Source organism: Colossoma macropomum, unplaced genomic scaffold, assembly GCF_904425465.1.
Source record: "Colossoma macropomum unplaced genomic scaffold, Colossoma_macropomum, whole genome shotgun sequence".
In the NCBI taxonomy this organism is placed as follows: Eukaryota; Metazoa; Chordata; class Actinopteri; order Characiformes; family Serrasalmidae; genus Colossoma; species Colossoma macropomum.
In genome coordinates this window covers 11,547,767-11,562,943 of record NW_023494805.1, presented here as the reverse complement: position 1 = coordinate 11,562,943, position 15,177 = coordinate 11,547,767, and the positions used below count along the sequence as shown (strand labels likewise).

General features: G+C 37.8%; 2 protein-coding genes across 2 annotated transcripts in view; both read left to right on the top strand.

The window, feature by feature from the left end:
• map4k2 (mitogen-activated protein kinase kinase kinase kinase 2) overlaps positions 1–2,818 on the top strand; it is a 32,192-nt gene extending 29,374 nt beyond the window's left edge. Inside the window, exons 28-32 of the mRNA XM_036596399.1 lie at positions 82–150; positions 413–499; positions 624–694; positions 2,077–2,132; positions 2,253–2,818. Coding sequence (XP_036452292.1) covers positions 82–150; positions 413–499; positions 624–694; positions 2,077–2,132; positions 2,253–2,340 — 371 coding nt within the window. The 3' untranslated portion in view covers positions 2,341–2,818. The remainder of the gene's footprint in view (positions 1–81; positions 151–412; positions 500–623; positions 695–2,076; positions 2,133–2,252) is intronic.
• Positions 2,819–4,027: 1,209 nt separating this feature from the next.
• On the top strand, positions 4,028–8,130 carry LOC118826119 (cation channel sperm-associated protein 3-like). Its single transcript, XM_036597006.1, has 7 exons — positions 4,028–4,152; positions 5,716–5,857; positions 5,994–6,197; positions 6,556–6,738; positions 7,108–7,248; positions 7,638–7,739; positions 8,035–8,130. Exons 1-7 carry the CDS (start codon positions 4,028–4,030, stop codon positions 8,128–8,130), a joined length of 993 nt encoding a protein of 330 aa, XP_036452899.1.
• Positions 8,131–15,177: the final 7,047 nt, after the last annotated feature.

The following is a 15,177-nucleotide window of genomic DNA, read 5'->3' as shown; positions in this document are numbered from 1 at the left end:
CGGCACACACAACCAGAAATAAAACCATGACAGCTTTGCTTTCTTCACTTGAACGATTTGTGTGTGTGTCTGTGTGTGTAGACAGTGAATGTGTAAGAGCAGTGCAGGTAACACAGCTGGACAGAGATACAGTTCTGATTGCACTAGAAAGTGAGTATGCTGTACGGCCTACTGGGAAAAAAGTGTTGAATTTACTTGATTCAAATGTGTACATCACATATACACTAATGTGTTTTACACCGTTACTGCCAAAAGTAAGCTAAAGACAAAATTGTGTTGATGCAATATAGTTTTATTCATGTGGAAATGGTGAATCAAGTAAATGTGATTAAGTGCTTTTTTCAGTATATTGAGTTACGCGTTCACAATAAATTGTACCATGTCTTATGTACTGTTACATCTATCATTACAGAAACAGTGAAGATCGTGAATCTTCAGGGTGTCCCTAGCAAGGAGTTAGCTTCAGAACTAGACTTTGACTTCCCTATAGAGACATTAGGTAAGAAAGTTTCTAAATTCATTTCTAATGAAAAAAAATTCAGTTACTATACTATAATAGCACATGAAGCAAGTTACTTCATATCGTCTCAGACGTGTTTCTATCTTTTCCTGTTTCTTTACAGTTTGTTTACAGGACAGCGTTTTAGCTTTCTGGAAACATGGACTTAAAGGACGTAGCCTGCACGACTGTGAGGTATTTCAGTTTCTAAGTACCTCTGACTTTTGTATTAATAATAAATTAGAAGGTGGTTGAAGTGCGATATTTTCCAGCTTTTCTCTGATGTGTTTTTTCTATTTTATATGTAGAGCTGTGCAGAAATCTTAAGTAGCCATGAACATTACTTAATGCCCAGATAAGTAGCTTTACATCTCATTTTCACAGATGACTTTTACACAGTAAACTAGTTTAGTTTCTTAAACTAGTTTATTTCCAATAAACTAGTTTATTTCCAGTCAAAACAGCCATTAAGTACAAGTTAATCATTTATTAGGGAATACTTCTGAGGTGATTAGATCTAAGATAATCCACTTGTATAATGAAGTAGAAAGTCAAAGAAAAATAGGTGAAAAACAAGAGTTTCCTGGACTGGACTATAGAGAAAATGAGACTCCTAACTGCACTGCAAGACCTGATAGACCACCAAAACTGTCACCATCAGATAAACAGCACTTAAAGCTTTTTCATCTTTGAGAGAGAAAATCAAACTCCACTCTTACTTCAGATCTGAAAAAATCCGAAGGTGTTTCTGTCGATCTTTTCACTGTGAGAAGACAACACAACGCTCTGATAGACAAAAAAGAAGAAAATTTGCATCTGGATATCTGAGATGCGGAGTAGGAGTCTAATTCACGAGTGTGATTACTTGTATCACAAGAAGCAGAAAATGCAACCAACTTCTAAAACTGAACTTTAGAGGTGTGGAAAAAAAACCCTGCAAATTTCTAAGAAACACTAAAATCAAGTCTCCCAAAAAGAGTGGAAGCTGTACTAAAGGCTGTGTGCACACTGGATGCTAAAAAATGTATTATATTTAGGTGTTGAGGCCATTTTTAAGGGGAACTTAAATAAATAAAGAGAGGTCACTTACTCTTGCACAGCACTGTATATCGAAATGTATCTACTAGTGTTAAGCATGACAAGGAATGGGACATCCATCCATCCATCCATCATCTAAACCGCTTATCCTTCTGGGTCGCGGTGGGAATGGGACATTACGTTGTTATTTTAAATTATTGTCCTCAACATCACAATTGTTCGAGATCTTAATGAGCTAAGAGATAAGTGTCTGTGTCTGATTTACAGAGTAGATATTCTCTCTGTCCAAAGAAAAAAAAGTATGGTAACTTTACAGATACAGTAAAGGGCAAAAACGCTCTTTACCTTAACCGCAAGTTAATGTAAAGAGATTTTATTCCAAGCAGTTTTGGATCATTTTTATTGGGCCATTCATCATGACATTTTAACAGCTGCTGAGCTCAGATGATGGAGAAAAATGGAGATGCTTGCTTTTCTTTGTTTAGTGACAATATGTAAGTCTTAATCTAAGACTCTGAAACCACAATAATGTTTTACAGATAACTCAAGAAATCACAGATGAAACTAGAAGGTTTCAAGTTTTAGGCACAAACAGGTAATGCAATACTTCTGTGGTCTCCCCTTCCTATTTCCCTCTATCTGTCATTTTTCCTATTTCCCTCTATCTGACATTTTTTACCTGACTGATGTACACGATATTTAACCTATTTTGCAGAGACATTGTTCTACAGAGCACCCCGACAGACAACCCTTCAGCCACCAGCAACTTATACATTCTGACTGGTCACGAGAGCAGCTACTAACAGAATAGAGAAAGGAGAGACTCAATCGATCAGGCAGAGATGGATTTCTGCCTGGAGGAATATAGAGCCCATCAGCAAACTCTGAGGACATGAGATCATCAGAACCTGCAAATAATATGGCTTTCATTTCACCCAGCACCAAAACTCTTAAACTACGTCCTGTGTGAGAAATAGACACTACACGTGGAGTGAATTCTCTGGTACACATTAGAAGGGTACACAAAAGGAAAGACTGTTGCCCCGAGTGTCACCCAATACAACACTCTCTACTCTCTGATCGTTTTTGCTCCCCCAAACATTGGATATATATTTTGTTTTATGAGTACCTATATAAAATGTCCTTCTTTTAGTGACTAAACCTAATCAGTGGAAAGATCCTGCTTAATGGTATCTGTTCTTAATCAGAATCTAAAGAACTTAAGGACCCTTCTGCCATGAAACATCTCAGCACTGACAAATAAAATGTTTTTATACACTTTCTTGAAGTCCTCAGTGAATTTTCTCCAAGATTATGAAGCACTATCTTATTGATATATTTATACTGCTCTTTGTGTACCTGAGCTCCTTTACATTTTCAGGTTATGTCCACTCAGATTCAGAGCATTTTTATTTGAGAAACTTGTGATATCATAACTTGCATACAACCAAAAAAGGAAGTCCAGAAAGTCCAGAAAGGAACATGCCATGTCTATTTACCCACAGATTCTCACAGATCTGTTTTTATCAAAATACTGAATGAATCACACTTTTTAAGATAGCAAAAAAGCACCTGACCAAACCTCAGACGTGTCTAATAATCAATAAAAATCATGACGCTGATCTGACCTTGTCAGTCACATTCACATTTTCAGACTGCTCCATTAATCAGACTGTTGACAAGAATGCACTGCTAGTAAACTGAGGCACTGATACAAACATGTAAAACCGAGTTTCCTGGCCGTAGGTTGCCGACGCGAAGTAGGCGGGGTCGGCGACGCGTCAAAGTTGAGCGGAGTCAGAGCCGGTTTTATGAGGAGCCTGGCCACTTCCTATTTCCCCCGTTATATCAAAAACAGGACTGCTAAACAGCAGAGGGCGCCCGCGAGTGAGTCGTCAACGAATGGGAGTAAATGGAGATCAACGGCTAAACACGAGAAGTAAACATAGTTTCTAATCACTTGCCCAGAACATTTCTTTAATTTTAGAAAGTAGAAGGATGTATTTTTACATCTTTACATCTTTAAAAAACAAAGAAATCTTACCTATATATTTCTTTGTTTTCTACAGCAAACGGGTTCTGGGCAGCAGAAGGCGGGCATTAGTGCTAGAGCGTGATGATTGATTGGCGAGCGGAGTAGCTCATTGGCTGTTCGCGCTCACTGACGTCATGAACGTACATGAGGCGCCGTTTTAAACTCCTATAACTCGAGTTTAAAAGCTCTTTAAAATATAACAGCAGTGTTAAAATGGTTTATGCTGTTCAGTGTTCAGGAACTGAATGTATTCTTTTACATTAAAAATGTTTAAGCATTTATAAACTATGATTTTGATCAAATGCTCCATATCAATCCATTCATTTTGGACTCGCAAATAGACAGTAATCGCAAAGACGAATAGCGTTTTCCTCACATACTGACTGCACAGATACGGGGATTAAATAAAAAAGCACACAAGCGATTTTTCACGATGATTTTTATTTCTAGCGGGAATGCGTCTGATTTGTGCTCCAGCGTCAGTGAAACCATGGCAACCAACGGTCCGCTGGAGTTCAGAACCCCCACAGACGATGAGCGATCAGCGATCTGGGCCACAAGAGGCGAAGGGTCTCTGCCGGTGTGAATGTGGGGTCAGACTTCTCTTAGACTCGGTAGTGTTTGTACTTGTATCTGTCTCGGCCATCGGTGTCGCCAGATTTATATTCTGGTCTCGTCAAAGTCCAACTACCGGTTATTTATTTATTTTTTCCTTTAACGATCACTGGCCGCGCTGACTGACACCGCTCAGCAGTTCAGGGGTAAACTGGGCTCGGAGCGAACCGGATCTCTAGCGTCTAAGGTTCGTCTAAACGGCTAACAGAGCTGAGCTCCGGTGCTGTAATTTGATGAAAGTGTACACCGTTTGGTAATAAAATCTTTGTAACCCCCCTTTAACTGTTCACTGTGATAAACCATAGACCACTGTAGTCATGTCGTCGTTTTGTAGTCGGCGCCATGTTCTTCTGTCCATACGAACTCCGGGTCTAAGCTCCATTTCTCTGTGGCCAGAATGAATAAGGGTTTCGAAAAATCGCATCTGTCTCACCCTGTGCTAGATAAAAATGTTCAGAACCCGATACGTTTTGTCCTGTGAACCTTCTTCTCTCGAATACCACTGGATAACGAGGACTACAGAATAACGCACTGCATTATGCAAATTAGCACCGCCCCCCATTATGACGTCACCACCAGACACTCTGACCGTATATATTTGTCGGCGGAGGAAAAACGAGAAGTAAGCTTAGAGAACAGCGTCGTTCACGAAAAGGTAAGTGTTTTTATTGATTTCTACTTTTAATGTGATTTATTCATTTATGAATGAGAGACAAAATGGAAAAATAACAAGATTAGTCGTCTTAAATGTGGTAAGATGCAGTAAAAGCACAGTTTTAGCTGCTCGGGGATTTTTCGAAGTCAGAATAGTGTTTTATACGGCCTTCGTTCATTTCTAAATAAGGCCGAGAAGGTTTTATATTTGCACTTTTCCACTTTTAATGATCTTTTCCTAGAAAATAAGCCATATTCTTTTAACTTAGCTGAGTTGTTGTGAGTCTCCTGCCAAATGTTCGGGTTGCTGTGTGAGAAACTGTCTCAGCTAATCACACCAGTCAAAATGGCTTCTTTGTGCTGTGCAGTTAATGCGACAACATCTGGCAGACAAACTCAGAACTAAAGACCATTTTGTCATGTAAGATAACCGATACGATAACGTTAATTACTGAAGTGTAAAAGCGATTTCGCTGACGATAATGACCAAACGTGTCGTGGCGATGACGTCATAACGAATCTGTCCTTGGTTGTCATGACGATGTGTACTAAAGGGTGATACTGTGGTGTGTGTGTGTGTGTTTTTGGACTTTTGTGCTGCAGTTTTCAGTGTGAGAGTTGTTTGACCACAGAATCATGGACAACGGCAGGAGATTTTCAGTGGAGGACCCGACCCCCAGCTCCAGAGTGTAAAACAAAGTTCTTCATCAATATCAGAAAGCCTTTATATTTCTGCTTTAGTATGAAAAGTTAAAATTAGTGCTTTAATATGATCAGCTAATTTATTTCTGCATGAATGGTGGTGCAAGTGTAAATAATATTTGAGTTGAAGAAAAGTAACAGTTGTTCTTTTGTGTTTGTTGTTTGTGTGCAGGAGGAGAGATGTGCGCTTTCACTCGTTCATTTCGTCCATCAGTCAGCACTCTTTATTTAATGCGTTCATTGTGATAATTGTCATCATCAACGCTTTTGTCATCGCCCTGGAGGAAGAGTACAGTAACTCAGGACTGTTCCGGGTGAGAAAAAGAGATACAGAGAGTGAGAGGAGGAGAGAGACAGACTGAGAGAGAGTTTATCAGAGACTCGTCTGAGGTGTGATTATTGTAGTTATTCTGTCCTGCAGGTGGCTGAGGGTTTTTTCTGCTCCTCTAGGTGTTGGAGTTCTGTATGAAGGTCTACGTGGAGCACCGTGGTTTTTGGAGAAGTGGCTTTAATATCTTTAGCTCTGCGTTGCTGCTGCTGTCTCTGGTGGCAGTGTTCGCTGAGGGAGCCATTTCATTCTTCTCACTGCAGAACCTCAGACCTTTCCGCGCCCTCCGGGTCCTGAAGACCATCTCCTTCTTCCCCTCCCTTCAGGTCATGTGTTAATAGTTATTTTCTTAAATAGATCATTAAGTCATTTGTTATGTAGCCCATTGATATCCAGTATGTACTTTTAACAGTGATAATAATTATAATAATTACTTTCAGGTTTACCCTATCAACTCTGTGTAAAACAAGTGTGAAGCTTCTACAAGATTAGGAAAATATTTAAGAATCAGTCTAGTCAAGAATAGCACCTGTTCTTAGAATTGTTCTTAAGTGAAAACCTATGAAAGAAAATTCTAAAGATGCCTTTAAATAAAAATTTAGCTCACGTGTGATGTTTAAATATGAACATATGAGAAGATTTTGTTTTTATAACTGTTTTCGTCTGTTTCGTGCTATTTTGCAGGCTCTGGTTGTGATGCTAGCTAAAGCCATGAAGAGAGCTGTGTATGTGATGAGTTTGGTGTTCTTCATCATGTTCATCTTTGCTGTTGCTGGAGTTCTCTATTTCGGAGAGCAGGCTTCAGGGGACCTCGAGCACTGGGGGGATTTGGGGTCCGCTCTGCTCACCATCTTTGGCTTAGTAACAGTGAGTTGTACACAAGCATCTGCAATCACACATAATGTATATGTAGAAAATATAAACATCTAAAGCTTGTAAAAACAACTGTTTACATTTGATATAAACAATCCTCAATAAACACAAACATATGAAAACAAACATCAACAATCAGCAGCAACACCCCCCTTACACTGTTCTAGAATGACCTCTCCATTCACTCATTCACTCTGTTCTAGAATGTTCACCCCATTCACATTTTCTAGAATGAAACCCCTCCTCCTTACAATCTAATCACCCTATAAATTTCCATCCCTGCTTTCTGTTTCCTGCGACAAAGTTTTCGCAATAGCAAACATGATAATTGACTGCATGTCGTTTTTTGTTGTTCTATTTTAGCTGGACGGCTGGGTGGACCTGTTGAAGAAAGTAGATAGTTCAGGAGTGACCTACAGTCGGCTCTTCCCCGTCGTCTTCATACTGATAGGCCACTTCATCTTCTTCAACATGTTCGTGGGTTTGGTCATCATGGAGGTTGAGGTAAATCTATCTTTACATTTACATTTAAGTGTTTGGCAGATGCTCTTATCCAGAGCTAGAGTTGAATGATGTTACAGAGGAAGGCAAATGTAGCTTTAGGAGTCTTGCCCAAGGACTCCTACTGGTATAGTGTGGTGTGTTTGCCCAAGCAAGATATCAAACCACAGTCTGCCATGTAGAGGGGAATGATATTACCACTAACATTAAGCCTGACCCTAAATATGATAAATAACCCTAACATTGAAATGAACGTTAATCTGCCCTTTATTAAGCCTAAACTCAGTTGCTTTAATTAACGTCGCTAGTAAATTTAATGCTAATTCTAACATTAACCCTCAGTCCATAATTGAAGTTAATGTGTATATTTTCTTCTTCCTAATGTGAAACAGCGCATGACTAAAGCCCGTGAGGAGGGGTCTCTGCAGGAGCGGGAGGCAGCGCAGAAAAGAAAGAAGGAGAAAAAAACAATGAAGCAGCTGATTGGGAGTCAGGTGAGTGCAGGTTGAGTCAGGGGAGTGAAAGTAGAGTTCTACACAAAACTGAGTGGGAAACACCTGTAAAGAAATAAGAAGCTTTTTTAATGACAAAGCACTTTGAAATGAGGCAGTGGTGTTTCACGTGTCTCAGAAGAAAGCAGGTGCTAGCCTTCACTCTCCCAGCTCGGTAACATTGTTTGATAAGGGGAGAACTACCTAGCGGGTGGAATCAGACATGATAAAATTGAGGAGAAAACTGCTTTGAAAATGTATTTACTGAAGTGTTTTGTTTGACATTATTTACATTTAGGTGTCTAAACTGAAGAAATGGTCCGATACCAACGTAAAGACTGATAAGAATTTCCCCCAAATCATCCAGCAGCTCAGAATGTCTCTCTCCGACTAGGACCACATTGTAACGAAGGATAAGAGCAGCAGGTTGACATTTCTACAGATATATCTGACCATGCTGCGACACCAGGACGCCACCCTGGACATGTGAGCAACACACACACACACACACACACACACACACACATACACACACACTCACTCACACTGCGATAAATTGCTCTTTAGTTTGTAGTAGAGTGTAATGAAAAAATACATTTTTAGGTTTGATGTGATATTTGATTTAATTTGTTACAACAAAGATGGCAAAGTAGCCAGTTATTGTGCAAAATAATGCTGATATAAAACAGTGTAACTGAGCCATAAACAATACAGAAATAGATAGAATGCACCCAGATGTGTAAGCTCCCACCACACTCACAAATTCTGATAAAATACATTTGCTTGTTTCAAAAAGGTAGCATATCTTACAAATTAAACATCTATAAATTTTCAGCTTTGTTAGATGCTGTTGTTACATCTAAAAGCAGTACTGAGAAATGACGTTATTAAAGGAGAAGAGTAAATTAGAGACAGAAAATGCTGCTTTCTGCTTTAGGCATTATAGGGCTAATAGAGAAATCTCTGTTTACTGAGTTATCCTTCATTCTAGATGCCTTTCCATTCAGATCTGAGGTCTGTGTTTTACACTCCTCCATAAAACCATCTTGTCTTGATTAATTTATCTTTTCACAAGTAAATAGTTTTAAGTTATCATGTAGCTTTACAATGTAATGTGTCTTTTTAATGAATCTCAACCTGCCATGTTGAAGTGTGACGTTAAGGAGCTCCAACATGAACATTATGACTGAATGTGTGTTTGTGTGTGTTTGTGTGTAGGTTGCAGCAGATCTTTGATGAAATGCTGGAGGTCCTCAGTGAGCTGCTGGAGCTGCAACAGGAAGAGCAGAGAGAGGAAGAAGAGCACAAAAGAGATACACAATAATCTGCAACATCGTGCTACAGTATTTCACCACTGATAACATCCACTGATAACAGGCCAGTTCCAAACTTAATCTGCAAACCCAGTTCCAAAAATGTTGGGACAGTAAATAAAATACAAATAAAAACAGAGAGCAGTGATTTGTAAATTCACTTTGAGCTGTATTTAAACAGTAAGAGCACAAAGACAAGATATTTCGCATTTTAGCTTATCAACATAACCGTCTGCCAAAAACCTCAACTGAATACCTGTGACCTTTGACCTCTCAGACGACACTGCATTAAAAATCCTCATGCTTCTGTGATGGATATCAACACATGGCCTCGGGAATACTTTGACAAATCGTTGTCATAAACACTGTCACTGCATCTGCTAATGTAAGTTAAGACTGTATGATGCACAGTGGAATCCACATGTCAACAACGTCCAGAAATGTCCAGTAGCTTCTCTGGACTCGAGCTCACAATATTTATACATCTGTAACTGAAGAAAGACAAGAATCCACTTTTAAAACTGGATCATTTTGTGTCTTCAGTCTCCAAATGTTTAAGTGCTGTTTAAAGGAAAGGTGATGTAACACAGTAGTAAACATGCTGTATTTTGGAAAAAGAGATGCAGGTATCATATTTGAAATGAGTGTATATTTACAAAAAAAACAATAGTGCTCATTAAGTAGAACATCAAATGTGATGTTTTTGTGGTGTTTTTAATTTAATACAGGTCAAACAGAATTTATTAATTCCTGCTTTCTGTTTCTATTGGCATTCCACATACAATCCCATTTTTTTGGACCTGGATTTGTTCATTAAACTATCATTAAACAGCACAGGCAATAAACTCTGAATGAGTTGTGCATTCATTTGCTTTTAAAGGGTTCAAAAAACAGAAAACCTCTATCTATTGAAATAAAAGACATATCCCTCACTCCCCAGTCCTTACAGTCCATATATAGAAACTAAGCTGCAAAAACAGCCTGAATTCACTGTTTTTGTGATTACATAAAAACCAACACATATACTAAAGTAATTCTCTTAATAAATATTCTTTTCCCATGTGATTGGGTAGGCCTGTGATCAGTATGTGTAGGCTCAGGATATAAGAGGCCAGTATGTGGCTACACTCCAGAGTAGACCACCGTGGAAAACACAGCTGTTTCCATGTTAAATCTCATGAGTGTAAATATGAATGTGAAAAAATCCTTCTGAAACTACCACGATCTGGATCTTGATGTCCACATAGCCACCCATGGTGATATTATTTTATGCATAAGTAAGTGAGGAAGTAAGCAAAAATCCAAATATATTTTAGATATTTAGTTTTATTTCCAATAATAGTTTTACAGTAAATTCATACATGTAATGCTGCTGTGGAAAGAGGTCCTATTTGAACATTTTGAAACATTTTATTAATATTTTAGATGAAATTCCAGTGTCTCTGCAGACAGTTAAAATGGCTGTGTTCCTTAAAAATGATGAAATGACTCAGAAAGTGAATTAAAACTGTCAGAAATTTCTTTATTACACAGTTCGGTGTGACGGAATTCATGGCTGGCAACTAAAAGTAAAACTGTACAACTAAAACCATAAAAAAACCTAAATCATATCACCCACCCTCTGCATACACACCTCACCTCATCCTGGCAAGCTTAAATCTCACTATAGCAAAGATGTAAAAGTTGGCAGATCTGTCAGTGTTTGAATACAGACAGCTGATCAGCGGTGTTCACAGACTTTGGTGAGGGCGGGGGCTGAGGGGTTTTTCAGTTTTTGAAAATAGCATTATAGACAAAGTGAGTCTAATATTGTGGTATATAGTGGAGCAGCTATGTTTTAAAAATACAATAGTAATGAAAACAAAAGGATGCGCACACAAATCAATAAAACAAACAATATATAAATATTTTAATGAATAACAGTATAAATACTTTCATATGAGTTACATATTTTTATGCTTTCATGTTGTTTAGTGATTTTATATCTACATTATTTTTGTACATACAGTCACTTCATGGAATTAATAGAGGCCTCGGTTTTATGCTGTACTTTGATTAATAACAGTTTCTGATGCAAAGACTAGAAATGTTTTGACATATGAATTATACATTCCGTAAAACTTTGTCGTGAGGCCTCTTACTCCATGTAAGGGGGTGTCGTATTGCACTGAGAGTGGGACAAAATGCCCCTTTTAAAGACTTATTTTCTACTGTAAAAACAAAACTGACAGATTTTCCAGATTATTTTCTTCAACTGTGTGTAGGTTTATACCTCATCATCCTGAACATACTAAACTCACAGATATGATTTAGCTTTACACTAAATGGACATTGTTTCCACTGTTACCTACATTTTTACTGATGTATTGTATTACCTGTATTGTGTCGTACCTTCTTATTATACACTTAGATGTTTAAGCTTTGAGTGTTTACTTTGAGTTCCTATATCTGTACATGTCTGTGTATGTACATATATCTATATAAAATTACTGTGAGAGAGTGGATATATATTAATAAAAGTCCTGTTTAAAAATATGGTATCTGAAATAGGGTCCTGTTTTTTTTTTTAAAAAGCACTTCACACTACTTTAACCTTTTTACAGCATGTTCATTTTAGATATTCGTTGCTGCAATAATCATTACTGAAGTCATTTGACTAATTCAGGTTTTGTCCGAGAAACATTAGAGGAAGTCTTTTAAGAATACTTTTAGTGCATTACAGTAGTTCTTAAAGAAGCTTGAATCACTGAATCGAGTCTCTCTCAATTTACAAAAACACCTTTGAATCGATTGAAAAGCAACAACTCGTCAATCGATTTTTTAAATTTATTTTTTATTTTATTTAACCTTTATTTACTCACATTGAGATTTAAAATCTCTTTTACAAGTGAGCCCTGGCCACGAAGGCAGCAACAAAACAACAATGAAACAACACGACCACCACCAACAGAATCAAATCAGGGTCACAACCAAATTAAAAACAAGAACAAACAGAACGATACAGCGCTTTAACAATCATCTTAAATGCACTCAAGGAAATAAACTGCTCCAATTTCAAATGTTTTTGCAGATCATTCCATGCAGATGAAGCACTGTAACTAAAAGCTGCCTTGCCGTATTCAGACCGTACTATCGGAACATCCAGCTGAATATAACTACTAGAACGTAAATTGTACTGAGACTTATTTGTTGATATGAAAGCAGACAAATATGAAGGAAGCAGACCAATTATTGCTTTATAGACAAAAAATATCCAACGAATGTCTTCGCACTGAAAGTGAAGGCCATCCAACCATTTCATAAAGTTCCCAGCGATGGGTTGAATATCTAGCGCCTGTTATAAATCTTAACGCTGAATGATAAACAGAATCCAGGGAGTACAGTGTTGTCTTTGAAGTATACCTGTAAAAAAATATCACCATAATCTAGAATAGGTAAAAAGGTAACTTCGACAAGTTTTTTACTGTGGAGTAAAAACTGCTCCTAAAATAAAATCCCAACTTCAATTTTAACTTCTTTATCAATTGTTCCACATGCAATTTAAAAGACAGGTTATGATCTAATATAAAACCCAAATTTTTATAAGATGAAACTAGTTCTATTGGTCTGCCCAACAGTGTATAAATTTGTGGCAAAAATGATCTCTGTGTCAAGTTTTTTAGAAAATAACATATATTTTGTTTTTTGATCATTAAGAACAAGTCGTAGAGAGCTAAGATTGTGCTGAACAGTCACAAATGCTTCCTGTAAATTTGAAAGAGCCTCTGCTGGTGATGAAGCAGAACAATAGATAATAGTATCATCTGCATAAAAATGCATATCAGCATTTAAAACATTATTGCAGAGGTCATTAATGTACATTGTGAACAACAAGGGCCCCAAAATGGAACCCTGTGGCACCCCAGTTCTAACAGCAAGCTTCTCAGACAAAAAAACATCCAAAAGTACACGCTGACATCTGTTACTTAAATCATTTCTAAACCAGCCTATAACCTTATCAGACAACCCAATACTAACCAATCGGGACAATAAGATGTCGTGGTTAACAGTGTCAAAAGCTTTTGATGAATCTATGATTAGTGCGGCACATGATTTTCTATTATCAAGAGCATTAATTATGTCATTAAGTACTCTAGTGGTAGATGTTACAGTGCTATGTTTTTTTCCAAAAACCAGACTGCTAGACAGACAAAATATTATTACTGTTTACAAACTGCTTTAACTGATCACCGACCTGAGATTCCAGAATTTTAGCCAATACCGACAGAGACTGGGTGATAATTATCTAATTTAGATGGGTCACCACCTTTCAACAATGGCAGAACTAAAGCAGATTTCCAGGCCTCAGGTACAATATTCTGTTCCAATGACAAATTTAAAATGTAAGTAAGTGGGTCAACAGTAATATCTGCAGCAAGTTTCAGAAATAAGGGCTCAAGCTCATCAGGCCCTGCAGATTTGCTCATATTAAGGTTCTCAAGGACTGAAAAACCAACCAATCTGCTTTCTTCCTTTTTCCCAAGACAGATTTCTTTCATGGATAAGTTCAGATGATTCATCTGAAAACCAAAGATTGTCCCGTCCCTTCACTCGAAATTTCCAATTGGGAGCATGCTTGTTCACAACCTGGACAAACATATTTTGAAAATAAGTTCATGCAGTTTGCACATCAGGAATTAAAAATAGTTTTTTTCCAGTCACATGCAAAAACATCATGCAAAAACCCCTGGGTATCAAAATTCTTAAGACTTCTCTTTCTAATAATCCCAGGTTTTGATTCTGGCACTTCACAATTTCTGATAGCTACTACCGCACAATGGTCACTGACATCATCTGGAAAAATTCATATGTGTGTATATTTATGAGGCTCATTAGTTAAAATAAGATCAATAGTAGATTTACTTGGGGTTTTTAAGTTTGGCCGTGTGGGAGCATTGACAGTTTGTGTTAAGTTTGCTGAATCACAGAATGTTTTGAATTCATTTGAAACTGGTCTCATTCAGTCTCAATTTAGATCCCACATCAAAATGAGCTCTTTAGGAGGCAAATCAGCTAAAACAGATGAAAGTGAAGATAAAGCCTCCTTACCAGCCAAGGGTGGTCTATAACAACCAACATGGTTCAAATGGCAATCCTTTCCAAATTGTAAATGAACAGCTAAAAACTTGAATTGTTTGGGAATAGACAGTGATTTTATAACAGCTGCATGAAATTTTGACTTTACGTAAATTGCTATGCCACCTCCCTTGCTTTTTTGATCTGCACAAAATACATTATACCCATAGACTGAAATATCATTATCTGAATTGGACTTTTTCAGCCAGGTCTCAGACAAAACCAAGGTGTCTGCTTTGGTTGTCTACGGACATTCAAATGTACAAAACCAAGACCTGTCCTATTAGAAAACTCCAGAGGAGTCAACAGGCAATTTAGGTCTGGGCCAGGATTTGGACTGACATTGCCAGCCATCAAAAGCAACAACATTATTAAACATCGCTACTTAAAGTTTTTCAATGAAACAGCATGTTCGTAATTCCCTTCAAATTTAAAATCCAGTCGTGAATCACCAGATGCAACAAAGTGATCCTGAATGATAAGGAGGTAGACATAAGAAAACATTGTCACTGATTCCTTTAAAACTGCAGTTTGTTCAGTCCGAGGTAAGTAACAATATCAGTGCATTTCAATGGAAGATATAAAGAAAAATGTGTAAAATGACCAACATTAATGTCCTATGCACTGCCTGGCCTGCAGCTCAGTTCCAACATGCAGAAAAATGCACATATTAGCAACAATGCTCTCATTTTGCCAGTTTATCCAGCGAACTCACGTCAACTGGTAGCTCATAGCTCTCCAGACGATAAACAACACCTCAGTCACTGCTGGCCACTGCTAAACCACTCTTCTTGTATGAGCCGAAACTCCAACCAGCGCAATAAGGCTAAAGTAGGGCTTCAAGAGACGGCACCAACAGTCACTAGCTGGCAAAGGTGCAGGCAGGTGTAGTATCCACAGAAAAATAACAGGAACACACAGCAAAAATCCCTCTTAATCTTCTTCAGCTCTGTAAACTATGATCAAAACAGTTCAAACTAAGTCCCTTAGAACCAAATCAGAAAAAAAAGTGC